The 18,033-nt window shown below is 36.8% G+C and overlaps 1 protein-coding gene across 2 annotated transcripts in view; it reads left to right on the forward strand.

The window, feature by feature from the left end:
- The window catches only part of ARL5A (ARF like GTPase 5A), a 32,195-nt gene that overhangs the window by 3,837 nt on the left and 10,325 nt on the right, over positions 1 to 18,033 (forward strand). For both annotated transcript variants that reach the window (XR_012517758.1, XM_003921981.4), the window contains exons 2-5: positions 8,036 to 8,096; positions 9,220 to 9,367; positions 11,075 to 11,158; positions 16,206 to 16,357. Coding sequence is in view for 1 of the 2 variants with exons in the window: in XM_003921981.4 (XP_003922030.1) it covers positions 8,036 to 8,096; positions 9,220 to 9,367; positions 11,075 to 11,158; positions 16,206 to 16,357 (445 nt within the window). In the remaining variant the exon portion in view is untranslated. The remainder of the gene's footprint in view (positions 1 to 8,035; positions 8,097 to 9,219; positions 9,368 to 11,074; positions 11,159 to 16,205; positions 16,358 to 18,033) is intronic.

Raw genomic sequence — 18,033 nt, forward strand, 5'->3', positions numbered from 1 at the left:
GAAGCCACCTCTGCTTCTGGCTTTTTAAAAATTATTATTGTTATCATAAGGGATTTCAAATGTGTAGAAAAGAGTACATATGGAAGCTGAGTAGCCAAGGGGCAAACTGTGCCTCTTAGCTTCTAGTACAGATGCTCCTCAATTTATCATAGGATTACATCCTGGTAAGCCATTGTAAATTGAAAATACAGTAAGTAAAAAATGAGTTTAATATGCCTGACTTACTGAAAATCATGGCTTTAGCCTAGCTTGCTTTATATACATGCTCAGAACACTTACATTAGCCTACAGTTGGGCAAAAACTATCCCAAAGCCTATTTTATAATAAAGTGTGGAATATCTCGTGTAATTTATTGACTACTGAAAGTGAAAAACAGAATCTTTGTATGGGTATTTGAAGTATGGTTTCTACTGAATGTGTATTGTTTTGCACCATCAGAAGTCAGAGTAAACCCTTTTTTTGCATGTTCTGTGGAAGTGGAACTGGGTCCTTTAAATGTTTTTGTTTTTTGGTTTTTTTTTTGGTCACCTGGCAAAATGTTAAGCTTTGTCAGTAGGCTGTATTGGAGGGGCACTGCAGGAGGAAAGGGTGTTTGTACTTACAGTGTGCTTTCTTGAAGGCCTCTGCTTGTAGCACGAGCACCTTCTCCAAGGCCTGGCTCTTGTACTGCGTAGTGTTCAGCAGCAGCCAGCAACCTCCCCTAATACCCATCTTAGTTGGTTTCATAATGGAAGGTCTCCAGTGAAACACCTCTCAATAAACAGTTTTCCAGCAAGAGGATTTTTGGCGGGTCCCACTGGCACCTAACCATACTTACTTCTCTGCCATTCAGTGAGCCACTGTCTGTGCCTTCCAACAAGGTCTGCATCTGAGTCTGGAGGGAGTGGGAGGGCCTTTATCTCAAACCTAGGGGTAGTGACTGCTTCTTATATTTGTCATTCCTGTCATCTTTATAGTTGTCTTATTTCTTATTAGCTAATCTCTCATTATTCCAGTCCTCTGTAATATTTCCTTTATGTTAAGCTTTCCGAGTTCAAATTACTGTGTGATTTCTGCCTCCTGATTGGATCTCTAATTTTGCCATGTATAATCATTGCTTGTTTTTCAGCAGCCTCATAGTGCCAAAGAAAAGTTTGGTTATTACTCTGAAACCTCTTTTACCAGTACTGTAATACCAAGAGTATTTTTAGACTTTGTTTTTTATTGATAAGACTTTTAAATTTTGAAAACTGAACTTTTAATACAAAATGACTTGATCAGGTATCTCCCTCATAACCTTTATACTTTCCAGATCTGATTTATTTATTCATGAAAAATGTTAAACTCTTGCTTTATTCCAGGATCTGTCCTATGAACTAAGAAAAACGATAGTGAACATGACAAATGGAATGTTTTGCTCTGAGAGACATAGAATTGATAGGGCTTAGTGATAGTTCAGATATGAGGTAAGAATGATGAATCAGGATGACTTGCCATTTATTTGCCCTGGTGTTTTTGTGTTTTCCAATGTATGATACACAGAGATAGAAATTATCTTCAATAACAAGTATGATACTTGATTTATTGACTGATGCTTTGGGGGGAATATGTATTAACTTTTAAAAACTGGCAATGACGGCACTGTTTACAATAGCAAAGACCTGGAACCAACCCAAATGCCCATCAATGATAGACTAGATAAAGAAAATGTGGCACATATACACCATGGAATACTATGCAGCCATAAAAGCGGACGAGTTCGTGTCCTTTGTAGGGACACAGATGAATCTAGAAACCATCATTCTCAGCAAACTGACACAAGAACAGAAAACCAAACACCACATGTTCTCACTCATAGGTGGGTGTTGAACAAAGAAAACACTTGGACACAGGGAGGGGAATATCACACACTGGGGTCTGTTGGGGGCTGGAGGGCTAGGGGAGGGATAGTGGGGGTAGGGAGGTTGGGGAGGGATAACACTGGGAGAAATGCCTGATGTAGTTGACGGGAGGGGATGGAGGCAGCAAACCACCATGGCATGTGTGTACCTATGCAACAATCCTGCAAGGTCTGCACCTGTGCCCCAGAACTTAAAATCTAAAAAACGAAACAAACAAACAAACAAAAAACTGGCAATGAATGGAACTGGCAGATTGCCTGAGTGTGTCAAAAGGAAATGAAGGAGAAGGGAAACAAGCATTTGCATGACAGAACAGTAAAGTATTGATTGGTACATTATAGCCTAAATGATAACTCACAGTTCCACCAAAGCATTATAATAGTATAGTTATTGTGGCTTATTTGAGTAAATACAGGAATGCTGTGACATAGTCTAAAAGAAAAATCATTAAATTTGTGATGATTCGTGTGCATCAATGAGTTGGAATGGCTGAAAGTTGTATTACATTTGTCCACAATAGTATTCTTGTAGTAGGCATATTAGGATTCTATGGAGTATTTATTTTGAAGTGCTTTATAGCACTTTTTGACTACAAATTTATATTCTGTATGGATGCTTTTCCATCTTGCTAATGAAAGGGGCAGACTATGGTGGTGAGAGTAAAGATGTTCAAAGGAAGTTGATTAGTTTTAAAAACTATGCGAATAATCTGACCCTGTCATTGAGTTGACACCTTTGTCTTTGAGCCCATTGCACAATTAGGTCTTAATTTTATAGTTCTCGTTGTGAGCCACATGCTATGTGTTAGATTTAGGAAGCTATTAAAAATGGTCATTGGTGTCTGGGCTCAGTGGCTCATGCCTGTAATCCCAGCACTTTGGGAGGCCAAGGCAGGTGGATCACCTGAAGTCAGGAGTTCAACACCAGCATGGTGAAACCCTGTCTCTACTAAAGATACAAAAATTAGCTGGGCATAGTGACACCTGCCTGTAGTCCCAGCTACTTGAAAGGCTGAGACAGGAGGAGAATCACTTGAACCCAGGAGGTGGAGGTTGCAGTGAGCCAAGATCACGCCACTGTACTCTAGCCTGGGCAACAGAGCGAGACTGCGTCTCAAAAAAAAAGTCATTGGTGCTTTATTATGAAAATAAAAAAACTCAAATAGAGACAGGTCTTGGAAGACAGTAACTAGAAATTGGTAATGAATGTAGGTTGTAGGTGTTTGGGTGGATTAAAGGGATAAAGATTCCCTGGATCATGGATTCTTCATTGGAATGGCCCTCTGGAGATTTCAGACTACTTGTGGTTTTCTTAGATGTTTTCCAGGTTCTGCTTAGGTTTGATTGAAGTTTCTTTCTTCCTTTTTGTTTTTTCAAGTATTTTAACCATTTCTTAAGAATGTAGTATGTTCAAATATGTTAGTTTGCTTTCCTTTGATTGAAATCTGCCAAGATCTTAAGAGTTTGGGAGTATGTTTGCATATTTATTCATTTGTAAGTGATATAGGAATTTGTTAAATTTGTAAAATTAGATATGCAGAAGAGTAAAGTTGCCTGCAGCATGGAGAATGGCATGAGCAAAGTTAAATGACTGGAAAGTTTATGACACATTCTGGAGACTGAGTAGAACAGCTTGTCTAAATTTTAATAGGTAGGTCAAGAAGAATTATGGGAAGCTTTGGGCTAAGGCTTAGCTTTCTTTGTCATACTCATCCTTTTTCATCATGTTTATGTAATGATCTTACCTCAATTTACTTACTCACTTTCAGGTGCAGACAGAAGGTTATGGGTCCTCCAGAGCTTCAGACCTTGGCTAGTTTTCCTCCTCTTACTCATAGCCATTTTACCTTTCCCCTTTCCTGTTCTACCTTAACAATAACCTAAACTTTCACCTACTAGGACTTCCAGCCATTCCTAACTTTGTAGGGCAGCACTGGATTTCTTTCCCTGCCTGTGACTAGCCACTTTATTGCTTTCTTATCACCGTCTCTGACATACTTTTCTCTGTTAACATTTTCTACCATGTCAGACATGTGGATTTGGTTTTCTAGGGGACGAGGTTTCACTCTGTCGCCCAGGCTGGAGTGCAGTGACACAATCTTGGCTCACTGCAACCTCCGCCTCCCACATTCAAGTGATTGTCATGCCTCAACCACCCAAGTAGCTGGGACGACAGGTGTGTGCCACCACGCCCAGCTAATTTTTGTATTTTTAGTAGAGACAGGGTTTCACCACGTTGGCCAATCTGGTCTTGAACTCCTGACCTCAAGTGATCCACGCACCTCAGCCTCCCAAAGTGCTGGGATTACAGGTGTGAACCACCATGCCTGGCCCAGACATGTGGATTCTTAGCTTTTATCATCTACCATAACTTCTCTATCCAGTGTGCTTTCTTTATTTTTAGGCACCGTTGAAGAATTCTTTAAAGCAGTTTAAATCTTAATCCACCACAGGATAGGTTATCTAATTTCAGGATATTCATTCTGTAGTTCATTCCATATAGTGGTTGTAAAAGATGATGCATCTTGAAACTGTTCACCTTTTCATTTCCTCAGTAGGCAACTAACTTGTGTTATAAGATGAATTCCTGGTATGCTTTATCTCAGACTCATGTCTGTGTGTTACTGCACATGGTTTTGTTCAGAGCAGTTTCACCTTGCTGATCATGTTCAGCTACTGGCCAGGTATGATCAAGAATCTTTTTTTTTTTTTTTTAAGTAGTTTTTGCCTAGCCAGTTTTTCTTATACTTGATCTTAGCCAAAAGGCTGAGAAGTGATACTGGCTAGTTTTTCCTAACAAAACTGTTAGAAAAGCACCAGATTTGGAATTAGGACATAATAACCAAGTCCTAGTGACATGCATGAAGTAAGGTGACCACTTTAAAAAATACCTGTACTAAAGCCAGCTGAGGTTTTACTTTAAAGTTATAATTTTAGGAGGCTATATAGTTTTTCCACTGACATGTCCTACTGTTCAACATATCTTTTGAAACTCCTTTTAGAAGTTCTTTGGAAACAAATTTTTAAATCACTCTTCATATTTCACTTAACAACAAAAAGATAGCATTAATTTTAAATACCTTTTACCTTATGACCAAGATGATACCAGGTGGTTCGTCTCCCACTTTAAAGTCAAGTTCATCTTCAGAGTGTAAAAGATTTTCCACCATTAGGAATATTCCAAATGGCATACCTCAGGTTCTGAAAGCAATTATGAGAGAAGAGTAGCCAACTATTTTGAAAAAATGGTAACATAGTAGGAATAAGTATTTAACCTCCTTAACCTTGTAAGAAACTAAGAGAGTACTGTTTTTTACTGTGTGGCCTCTCCGTCCATTATATATATACATATACACATTTTTAAGTCATTCTTTATTATGTATCATAGATTCTTGCCTATATTTTTGTTTACTTTTGGACTTTTCCTGTTAATTTTGTACTATTTTTAGGGTACCATTTCTTTCATTGGTCAGAGTAATTGTATTTTCTTCCCGAGTATTGACAAGTCTGTCTAAATTCTGTCCTGTAGCTAATACATTGGAGGAATGGGGTTGGGGGAGGGAGAGGATGTAGTCCTAGAACTTAAAAATAACCTGACATTTTGAGAATGCTATGATTAAAAATCAGTATTCACCTGGGAAGCTAAAAACTTTTGTCCAAGTCAGAGATCAGAGTATAGCTTGATAATGAATTGTAGTTATAGCAAAATGTTTATGGGTGCTTGTATTCATAAAACAGAGAAGAGTTGTGTCATCAAAAAGGGAATGCTTAATTTGGGGACATAGAAAAATGGAGTTAGAAAGGCAGAATTGCCATGCTATTTAAAAACTTTCCAGATGCAAAGGTACCTTGTCCCAAGGACTTGATTACCTGGCCCTGATGCAGGCATGGCCTTGCTCTAAAGATGAATTCAGACTGGGTACAGTGGCTCACACCTGTAATCTTAGCACTTGTTGAGGCTGAGGTGGGAGGATCGCTTGAGCTCAGGAGTTTGAGACCCTGGGCAACATAGGGACACCCCATCTCTACAAAAGAAAAAAAAATATATCCAGGCATGGTGTTGCACACCTGTGGTCCCAGTTACTTGGGAGCCTGAGGTGGGCGGATAGCTTGAGCCCGGGAGGTTGAGGCTACAGTGAGTCATGATTGTGACATTGCAGTCCAGCCTGGGCAACAAGAGTGAGACCAAGGATTCACATCAGTCATTGCAGCCTGTAACACTTTTTGGGTTGGGATTCCATGCTCCCCAAGTAATCATCTGATTTTAATTCAGCTACCATGTATACATTTCATCAGGGACAGACTGTACTTGTCACTCATTTTTACACATTTGGTCTTATGTATGTTACTCATTTGCTGTTCTTACTTATGTCCTAGTCATATCCATGAATTGCCCTCTCTTGAGTCCTATCTATTCTGGGATAGCAGCAGAATTGTTTGTAAACCTGGGAGACTAAGGGCCGCAGATGGAGTTTTGCTCTTGTTGCCCAGGCTGGAGTGCAATGGCGTGATCTTGACTCACTGCAACCTCCGCCTCCTGGGTTCAGGTGATTCTCCTCCCTCACCCTGCCAAGTACCTGGGATTATAGGTATGAGGCCCATGCCCAGCTAATTTTATATTTTTAATAGAGACAGGGTTTCACCATGTTGGTCATGTCGGTCGTGAACTCCTGACCTCAGGTGATCCACCTGCCTCAGCCTCCCAAAGTGCTGGGATTACGGATGTGGGCTACCACACCCAGCGAGGCCCTAGGTTTTTAAAATAATTCTTAACCCATAAAAGGGGCAGGTGATCATGTCACTTAAGGACCCTAGTAGTTCTAAGCCACCTGCTCTTTCTTATCCATAGATGACTGGATAAAATGGATTGTATTAAAATGTTTTATTTACTCTATCTTCCTAGTTTTGTGTAATAGGAGGTGCCTATAGATCATTAGGAATTTCCTCTGGTAAGTGGCATCTATTTGGAAAACATCTACCGTTTGAATTATAAAGATCTTACTCTGAGGTGTTATAATCCTCAACACTCATTACTTACAGAATGAATATTAATTCAATATTTATTGAGTACCTACTTTATGCCAGGAAGAGTTGTGATCACTAGAAGTGTAAAGATGATTAATATGTATTTTATATAGTTGAAGACACCTCATTAAACTGAGATTAGTGTACATGTAAATAATTAGGATAAGTGCAAGATTAGAGGTAGTGTGGGAAAGCAGGAGAAAGTGATTTTACATGGAAAGCTAGACTTTAAAGGATTAGTCTGATTCCCTAAATGGAGAATTAGGATAATTCCAGCATTTGGTGATACCACAAGTAGCTGTAGAGAAATGTTTGCTGTAAACATATGTGCAGCTTATATAAGGAGAGTGACTTGAACTTCAGGTTATAGTTGCCCTTCAACTTATGATGTAGTTATGTGCCAATAAACTTGTTGTAAGTTGAAAGTAACTTAAGTCAAAACATTTATTACACCTAACCTACTAAACTTCATAGCTTAGCCTAGCCTACCTTAAATGTGCTCAGCACACTGACATTATCCTCCAGTTGGGCAAAACTATCTGATAGCATAGTATACTCTTAGGCAGTATTGGTTGCTTACCCTTGTTATTGCATGGCTGACTGGGAGCTGCAGCTCGCTGCTACTGCACAGCATCTTGAGAGCGTCATACTGCATATCACTAGCCCAGGAAAAGATCAAAATTCAAAATTTGAAGGACAGTTCTACTAAATTTTTATCTTTTCCTGGGCTAGCAAAACAGGTTAAGAATTCTCTCCTCAGTGCTGGGCACTGCTGTGTGCTATTTTAATTGTTATACAACTCTGAGTGATAGGTAGTTATTTCTGACCTTAAGTTTCTTCATTGTAAGATAGGGGAATAATTTAGTAAAACTGTAGTGCTATGGCTTCCTAGAGAGGAGGTTGGAAAGATGACAGCTGTCTCTAGAATAATGGCGATGGGGAAGGTGAGTATAATGGCACACTTCTGCTGGTCTTACTAGGATGTTCTTTTGACTTCCAAGAAAGTATAAAGTGCCATGAACTGAATTATACCATAGATAGAAGGGTGAAATAAGGAAACCTTTTTTTTCCGATAATCTAATTTTTTTTCCCTTTTTTGAAAAAAATCACTGATATTTTCTCTGTTTCAGAGCACAAAGTTATCATTGTTGGGCTGGATAATGCAGGAAAAACTACCATCCTTTACCAATTGTAAGTATTAACTGTCTTAAAAAAATTTTTATTTCTAGTTACTTTTTTGCCTGAGTGATATTTAATGAATGAATGCAATAAGACATTACATGAAACCTAAGTTACCCTGTGAGAAAGTAGGTTGACTGTAAACCGGGAGCCAAACCTCAGCAACAGTTTGCAGAAAGTGAGAAATTTATATGATATTGAGCATATAGTTGGCATTGAGTTGTTCAGTTGTTTTGTGCTAAAGCTCTTTTGTTTATAGAAAGTAGAAAAATATGACAGGGTGCAGTTGCTCATGCCCTTATCCCAACACTTTGAGTGGCAGAGGTGGGAGGATTGCTTAAAGCCAGGAGTTTGAGAAACCTCTTGGGCAAGAGGTACTTAATTATATCTGCAAAATTGCTTTTGTTGCCGGGCGCGGTGGCTCAAGCCTGTAATCCCAGCACTTTGGGAGGCCGAGGTGGGTGGATCACAAGGTCAAGAGATCGAGACCATCCGGGTCAACATGGTGAAACCCGTCTCTACTAAAAATACAAAAAAAAATTAGCTGGGCATGGTGGCACGTGCCTGTAATCCCAGCTACTCAGGAGGCTGAGGCAGGAGAATTGTCTGAACCCAGGAGGCGGAGATTGTGGTGAGCTGAAATTGCGCCATTGCACTCCGGCCTGGGTAAAAAGAGCGAAACTCCGTCTCAAAAAAAAAAAAAAGATATATATTAATATATATTTGTATGCTTTATAAAATTAGCTAGACATAGTGGTGCACACCTGTAGTTTTAGCTACTTGGAAGACTGAGGTGAGAAGATTGCTTGAGCTTACTCAGAAGGTCAAGGCTGCAGTGAATCTCATGCCATTGATATGTATGCCACTACACTCCGATCTGGGTAACAGTTAAAAAAAGAAAGAAAAAATATTTGTTTTTATAGTTTCCTAGAATGGTCTAGTATGTGCCAGATAGCCTATAACCTAGTTCCAGCTCTGTTTAAACCCTTAGCTCACTCACATTGTAAACTAGTGGGAAAAGGATATTTAGTTATAACTTATGAAAGGAGGTCATACTGGTTTGTCCTTGATTAAAAAATTGTTCAAGCAAGTTAGTTTCCTTCTAATTGTAACGTATATAAACTTTTCCCTGCAGTTCTATGAATGAAGTTGTACACACATCTCCTACAATAGGAAGTAATGTAGAAGAGATAGTGATTAATAATACACGTTTCCTAATGTGGGATATTGGTGGCCAAGAATCTCTTCGTTCTTCCTGGAACACTTACTATACTAACACAGAGGTAATGTTTCTTACCATACTAAAAATTATATGAACAGAATGCTTGGAAAATACCTAGATTTGAACCCTTATTGTTAATTTTTCGAAATATCACAGTATGTTAATAAAGAGTTTAAGCGTGGTGAAATCTTTGATTTCCTGTTCAGGGCCATTGTCAATGTGTCTACTATCATTGAACCTCTGTAGGGAGGATTGGTTAATTATGTTCTGATTGTGTATTGATCTCAGAACTTGTCTGAAGTAGTTGTTTTTGTAATGACTTCCATCTCATAGTTTGTCATTTCATTTCTCTCTATTTATGTTTGGCTGAGTTTAGCTCACTGAATGAGAGAGCTTTGGTGGTTTGAATCCTAGCCAGTTTTACTATTTTCTTTTACAAAACACAGTTGCACATTAAATAATTTTTCTTTTGATTATAAGGCATTTTAGATTGATCATATCTTTTTATTTACATATTATTTCCCAAAGGAAAATTTTGGACCTATGACATTTGAGTGCTTCATTGCATAGGCCTGTGAATTAAAAGACTGACAGTTGTTTTTGTAGTGTTCATTGTAAGTTAATAAAACATGGTTTATGTCTGTATAAAGCTGACTTTTAAGTTATTAAGAAACCATGAAGTGTATCTGCCAACCTGATTTCCCAACACTGCATTAGGCATTTAATCATTGTTTAGAAGGAAAGTTGTGTATGATTATAAAGGTGTATATGCTACTCTGTACATAATACCATAGGTTTCATATTCATGCCAACAATCTGAAAATTAACAGCTTTATTAAAATACCTTGGAATAAAATTGGCCTTATAGTGATAAAGCCACCTATCAGTAAGCTGTCAAGTGAGGGGAGAATTAAAAATAACAGTTCTCTCATACATCTCTCTTTTGGTTGATGAAATCTGAAGAATAGAAAAGATCCAGAAAATCGTAATAGTTTATTTAAAAATTAAGATCTAGGTCTAAAAAGTAAATAGTGCATATTACTAATAGGCAGTCAGAACCAACTTGGGCATCATAAATGCTAATGTAAAGAGAGTAAGTTAAGTCTCCATCTATTCCTGCTAACCTCTTGCTTTTGGGTGCTCACCGAGTTGAGGAAGAGTTGCAGAGGAGCTCAGTCCCACAGTCATCGCAAGTTTTTCATTGCACCTTCTGATGCCAGTTTCATCATCAGTTCATGAAAGGGTTGTGCTTGCAGGTAGCAGGTGATACTTATGTAAGGAAGAGAGCTTGTTTTTAGATAGAGATTTATTCTTTCAATTGGTTGATTTTTTTTTTTTTTTTAAATCGCATTATTTTACTCCCATACTCATGCCCTTTAGGATTTCAGATTGATATTAATAAATAACATTTACCTGGAAGTAATAAATTCAAGATCATATTGTATGTTTTTCTTATTGATTTGTAGTACAAAGAGATGGATATAGGCCTGTTAGCTTTTGAGATACTAATTTAGAAAACAGACATGTGTTATATATTAGAATGTTAGTATCATATTCTCTTTTCTCTTAAAAATTAGTAAATATATTTGGATTAAAATTAATCAGACCTTTTGGTTTCACAATGTATAGTAGGTAGCTCTGATTTTCCAACAATACCATGAGATTCCAATTTTTTCATATTAATACCCTGTATATCAAATAAACACGTTAAGTTTTACAAATACCAAGTTATGTAATCACTAATGATTTTTTTTCATAATTATTTTAGTTTGTAATAGTTGTTGTGGACAGTACAGACAGAGAAAGGATTTCTGTAACTAGAGAAGAACTCTATAAAATGTTAGCGCATGAGGTAAGTAAGTAGTCTTTTTACATTAGATGTGGGGGAAGGGTATGTGAATCATATTTTGTTTTCTAGTTTCTCATGAGGGTCCTATCAATTTCAAATTTTTAAAAATAAGTTACTGGCCATGCCTGCTCTATTATTTTGACATCTCCGAGTTTGGAAGTGTATCTGGAAGCAGCAGAAAGATTATGGATTGAGTTGCAGAACTTTATTTCACTTATCCTAGATAAATTTGGTTTTGTAATTTTCCTGGGCAAAAGTAATTTCTGTAAGTGGCTTTCATTTTGCATTTTGAATAGATTAATTATACAGAGAATTGTCATTGGAAATGATATTTTAAATTACCTGGGCGCTTAGTAATTCTTGATTGTTATTCATCACACTAATATTTAAATGTAATTGCTGTTAGGTTTCTCTAATATTGTCCCTTTGACTAAAAAAAATTAGATGACCAGCTACATTTTCATAGTCCTTGAAAAATACCGGCTGGGCATAGTGGCTCACTCCTGTAATCACAGCACTTTAGGAGACTGAGGCAGGAGGATCACTTGAACCCAGGGATTCAAGACCAGCTGAGCAACATGGCAAGACCCTGTCTCTATGAAAAATAAACAAAATTAGCCAGGTGTGGTGGCATGCACCTATAGTCCAGCTATTCATGAGGCTGAGGCGAGTGAATCGATTAAGCCCAGGAGGTCAAGGCTACAGCGAGCTGTTCTTGCCACTGCACTCCAGCCAGAGTGAGACCCTGTCTCAAAAAATTAAATTAAATTGAAAATAAATAAGTAGAAATAAAAATAAATTTTAAAATTAAATTTTTTTTAAATCGAAAAATATTACTGGTAACAAATTTGAATAATAAACTGAATAATATAGTCAACTTGATAATCATAATATTATATAGTATTTATATAATATTTACTAAAATTGATTATTTTTAGATATCTTTTATTGCAGATGCTACTTTCTCAACTCATAGATGGGAATAGAAAAATTAATATTTAGATATCTAGAGTATTTTTTATTTCAGTGGAATTTTTGCAAAGCTTAGGAAAACCGGATATCTTTGTAGTGAAGTTTTATATTAATTTTGTTATTGATTTGATGATTTATTTCTGAGATTTGCTTTAAGAATTTTAGTGTATTTCAGGCAAACTTTCAGGGCTTTAGGGAACCTAACCTAGTAAAATAGTTCTGTAAATTGAGGTTCCTCATTTCCTTATGACCACCAAGATGCACACTTCCATATTTTGGACTTTTAATTCCAGTAGCTGTGTTTAAACCTCTTGGAGATTTGCAAAAATACATCTTGCCATTCTGTGTTCATTTGCCAAATTCCATTTCTAGTTGGGATACAAGCAGTAAGCCAACAAAGAGACAGAAGACAAAGGTTTGGTTTTTTTTTTTTTTTTTCTTTTCAAGTTCCTATTGTGCAATAATGCAGTGTTTTTCAGTTTATTCCAAAGGGTGGTTTTATGAAGACTTTGGAAAATGAAAAATTGATACCAAGTGTTATTTGTCTCTGGCCTATATCTTGTTCTGTTAACAGGTAGTCTCCCTATCTGATTTTTAGTCTAATCGGCCCATATGCAGCAGGATCAGTATATGAAGAGCCCAGCAGTAGGGTTCAAAGTCTTTGAATTTTACTAGCTGGGGGCATTAACTTGCACAGATCACTTAACCTTATCTGTTATGGGTGAGTACACTGAGGGCCAGAAAGGTTATGTTACTTGATTAGCTTTGTAAGAGCCAGGTTTTGAATTTAGATGTTCCAACTCAGACTCTTTATTAGTGGAAGAAAAGAGAAAAAGACGTTAAGTAGGGCCTAGTTGGAAAGGGAAAGAAGATTGAATGGGGAGATGACCAGAGAAGAAAGGAGTTATAAATGAAGTGGGAGTTTGAGCAGGCCACTCAGTAGGGTCAAGAAGAGCCAAACAGGCGGGGTTCTGGAGAGAGACAAATGGATCAAAGAGTGACAATGTGTGAGTGAAGAGTAAATGTAGACACGATGTTAGTTGGATGTTTCATATGTACTTCATAACCAACAAAATCTTATTGTCATCCCTGATAACCATTCTTTACATCATTAAGAAATACAAAACTCTAAAAAATTTTAAAATAACTTTTAAAGCTTTATCATAAGTGAAATGTAAAACTTTAGAACCCATTAAATTTAAAATGGTTTCAAACACCAGAGTCTAAAATTTTATTTAGAATGACTCAACTTCTAGGAGTTACCTTCACAAATGAAGTTTTAAGAAACAAACTGACAACTGTATATGGTATATAGAAGATGCTAAGTAAATGTGACTTGCAATTGCTATTATTCATCTCCTTGATCAAACTTAAATATATATCTTAAACTAGAAATCTGTAGCAGAAATGGTTTTAAAGTGTTTCAAGTGGCTTACGTACAAAAGATCACCATTGTTCACCTTATACTTTGACCTTTTGTTAAGTCAAGTTGATGAACAGCCTTAATTCAATATATCTATTTTCTATTGTTCTTTTGTATACATACTTGGTTTTGAGGTTATATAATAAAAAGCAAATGAAGATTTTATTCTCTTTCTAAATATTTAAAAATTGGTAAAATAACTTTTTCTTAAAAATCAATAACTGAAAAATTTGAACCTTTGAGATCCAGAAAAATTGATTCAAGGTATTTGAAGATCTTTTATTAAATGGCTTTTTTGTGTGTGTTTTTAAATTTTCAACTTAGGGGCTTCCGAAAATAATTTTATCATTAAGAGTGGTGAATACAAATGACTTACACTAATACAAACTGTGTATCCTAACTTGTGCCAAGTATTTGTCAGAAGTTTGTTCTTTCACCGTGTCAACATTAGCAAACTTGACCTATATAAGACTTCAGCACACACCAGCAAGAGATACTGAAACCTAGAAGATAGGAAGATAGGAATTAAATCTCATGGAAAGTCCATCTACTTAGTGACTCAGCCACATATCAACTATTGATAATGATTTATTTTTGTTTTTTTGAGACAGAGTCTCACTCTGTCACCCAGGCTGGAGTGCAGTGGCACCATCTTGGCTCACTGCAACTTCCACCTCCTGGGTTCAAGCAATTCTCATCCCTCAGCCTCCTGAGTTAGCTGGGAGTACAGGTGCGCACCACTACACCATGCTGGTTTTTATATTTTCAGTAGAAACAGTGTTTTGCCATATTGGCTGGGCCGGTTTCAAACTCCTGGCTTCAAGAGATTCACCCGCCTTGGCCTTCCAAAGTGCGGGGATAACAGGTGGGAGCCACCATGCCTGGCTGGTTAATGATTGCATATTCTGTCTTGGAGGAAAGAAAAATATTTACTGTATATCCTTGATAATGAGTATATGTATACAAGTTAGAGTCTATCTCTTCAAATTTTTTGTCTTTTCTATAGGCAGGTGAACTGAAATACAGGTGAAACTGGTTGAATCTTAAAATTGCAAACATTGTAGCAGTATTCCTTTCTGACGATACTTACTCAGATAACTGCATCAACTGTGGGAGCATTAATAGCTGCCATCCTGCAGAGGGCACTGTAATTAAAGTCAGTCTTGATCGTTACATAAAATATTTTACATAACTCCTTTGACCAAGTAAGAAATACAAGTATACTACTCATATTTTTATTTGCATCAGAAAGAATCATCAAATATTCTAACAAGAGTCACTGAAGATTTTATTGATTCAACCACATACACACATTATTAAAACCAAAATGTCTCACTAAAATCCCCAAGAAGACAGATGCCATTCAGCAGTTGTGAAAACTTGCAAGTGTAGCACCAAAACCTTAATTTTGTATCTCCTAATATATAATAAGCAGAATTTTATGGAGTTTAATTTAGTAATTGAGTATGTCTTTCATGGATTCTAGATCCAGTATCTACGTAAGGAATTTAGGGTATTAACACCCTAAAATTATATATAAACTTTAAAAATTTTTGTATGGATGCATATTTGCATTTTGTGGAGAAAGGTCCATGATTTTGAACAGATTATCAAGGAAGTCCCTGGCTTTAAAAAGATTGGCAGGTAGAGAGGAGTGGAGCAGAAACTGAGAACTTTGCCTATTTTGTGAGTAAAACATTATACTCATTATTTGGAGTATGCACAATTATATTTGGAAAAGGGTTAGTGTAGTGGGTATCTTGCTCAGATTGGATACTCAATAAAAGATATGAGGAACACATTTAGAAAATTTAAAGAATTTACCTCTGAGTCATAGCATTGAAGTGACAGAATTTCTAATTGGGGAAACTTGGTAAGTTTAATGCCATTCTAAGATGGCCGTATTGTATATTCAAATCTAAGAAATCTTCATACACAGTGAGAGAAATTAGGGTGAATAGGATTGGTTTAGGATAGAACTTAAACTGAGAATTAAGCCCTAAGCTTTAAGGCGTACGTCGTAATGAATTCATTTCCTATGCACCTAGAAGGTACTAGCTATGTACATTATTGGGAGATTTGCAATGTAGTCAACTCAAATCATTTTCTGTGGAGCTTAATTCTCTTGTGGAATCCTGATTGGGAAAGGCTGGCTTAGGACGTTGGAGGGAAGGAAATAGACGCAAAAGAAATGATTTGAACAACATAGAGATGGTAGTGCCTAACACTGTTTAGAGGGCAGTGGATAGATTGCTAATTACAGCAGAGTACTTACATAGGAGGGATGTAAGGTAAAGCAGAAAAGTATAGTCAGGGTAGAATTTTGGGGAGTTCTCAGGTACTAGGCTAAAAGGTAGTTCTTAGCCATTTGAGCCTAGTTTTGGATTTAGGGGGTGGATAGTACATATACTGGAAAACATGACTGTTAAATATAGCACTTAGGAACATTAAAAAACTATAGTCTACGACTAAAGAAATATGTAAACATATACAAGTGTATAAAAAAATGTGTTATCAGCCTGTGCTGTGAGATGCTTTTGTGTCAGATAGTTGAGAAATTCTAGGTTACTAAGATTATGAAAAAGATTCTGTTAATTAAGTTGAAAAATATGTGGAAAAATGTACTGGCCTTTACAGTTTTATTTGCTTTAATAGGACCTAAGAAAAGCTGGATTGCTGATTTTTGCTAATAAACAAGATGTTAAAGAATGCATGACTGTAGCAGAAATCTCCCAGTTTTTGAAGCTAACTTCTATTAAAGATCACCAGTGGCATATCCAGGCATGCTGTGCTCTAACTGGCGAGGGGTAAGAAGTCTTCCTCTTAGATGTTATCGAACATGTATTTTGCTTAGAAACATGTATATTATCTTAAAACTCATAAATATTTAAGGCTATTGTATACAAAACATAAGGGACAGACATAAGCTATAGTTCATGTGTATATTCAGGGACTTTTTCGGGTGGTTCTGTAAATAGTAAAATAATATAAACAATACATATAAACCTACTGAACATGTAAACATATAGCTGTTATAGTTTCTTTAGGAGCTCAGAGAAATGGGAGTATCAGTGAGAGCTGGAGAAGTTAGGAAATATGTCTTAAAATGGTAGTGGAACTGAAGACCTGACACTTGCTGAGCATGTCCTGTGTCTGGAGAGCTTTCAGTATAGTGCTTCATTTAATCCTCATAACAGTTCTACAGAGAAATTATTTTTAAGTGATATTTTATGCATAAAAAAGCTCCAATCAAAGAGGATTCATGTCAGACTAGTTTGGGGTTACTTACTGTTGCCACAAATGTGGTCAAGAGGGAACTGATGCACTTAAACAGAAGAAGGATTGGGGGAATTGGAGAGGGTGTGGCAATGATGTTCCTTGGTTCTGGAATGATAAGTCATGGAAGAGAAGTGTGTGCCTATAGTAGAAGTTTGCCCTGTGTAGTGCCCAGAGATGAAAGTATTTCAAAAAAGGAGGTGGTGTGATTGGCATTGTCAAGCCTAAGGTTAAGGACCAGGAAGATGGAGAGAATACCATTGAATTAACAACAAATGAGTATGTTCAACCAGTTTGTCAGAACAAATTCTGCGCATTGGGAAAGTGGGCATGAGGTAAGTATAGTTTAAAGATGAGGTAGATTTTAGGAAACAAAAATAGCTTTGTAAACGGTTGAGTGTGGCAAGAAGAGGAAGGAAAGATGAAATCAATAGAGGAGGTTGGAAATAGGGTAAAAAGCTAAAAGGAGGACCAAACTATAGTACAGTTTTTGTTGTTGTTTTTCCAAAATATGGTGGATCTGTATATATAGTCATGTAGCCTGTAATAGTGTTTTGGTCAGTGATAGACCACGTATGTGACAGTGGTCCATAAAATTAAAATACTGTATGTTTACAGTAACCTGTTCTATTTTTAGATATGTTTCGGAACAGAAGTTCTTACTATTGGGTTATGGTTACCTACAGAATTTAGTACAGTAACATGCTGTACAGTTGTGTCGCCTGGGAGCGGCAGGCTTTATAGCATAGAGCCTAGGTGCATACTAGGATGTACTGTCTAGGTTTGTGTAAGTATGCTTTATGATCTTCCCACAGTGATGAAATCACCTGACATATTTCTCAGAATGCATCTCTGTCATTAAATGATGCATGATTGCATTTAAAAGCCAAGGAAAAAAGAAATTAGCATTAGCGATGAAGGATTCCAAATAGAGGTCTTAAGTTGGGGTTGAGGTTCTTGAGGTGTTAGGAAAGGGCAAAAGCATGGGGTATGGATGAACTAGCTCAAGTGGGAGAAATGGTTTTCCTTTCAGGACCATGATGAAGGGTAAACCAATATAATGAGTTATTGAAGTCAAATCTTAATAGAAGGCGCTATTACCAGCATTTGGAAGAGCATAATTAGAACCTTAAAAAAGATTTTTTTAATGAAAAAAACAACAACTATTCATTAAAATATCACAGATAATACCAGTTATCCATGTATT

The sequence above is a fragment of the Saimiri boliviensis genome, chromosome 5, assembly GCF_048565385.1.
Source record: "Saimiri boliviensis isolate mSaiBol1 chromosome 5, mSaiBol1.pri, whole genome shotgun sequence".
NCBI lineage: Eukaryota > Metazoa > Chordata > Mammalia > Primates > Cebidae > Saimiri > Saimiri boliviensis.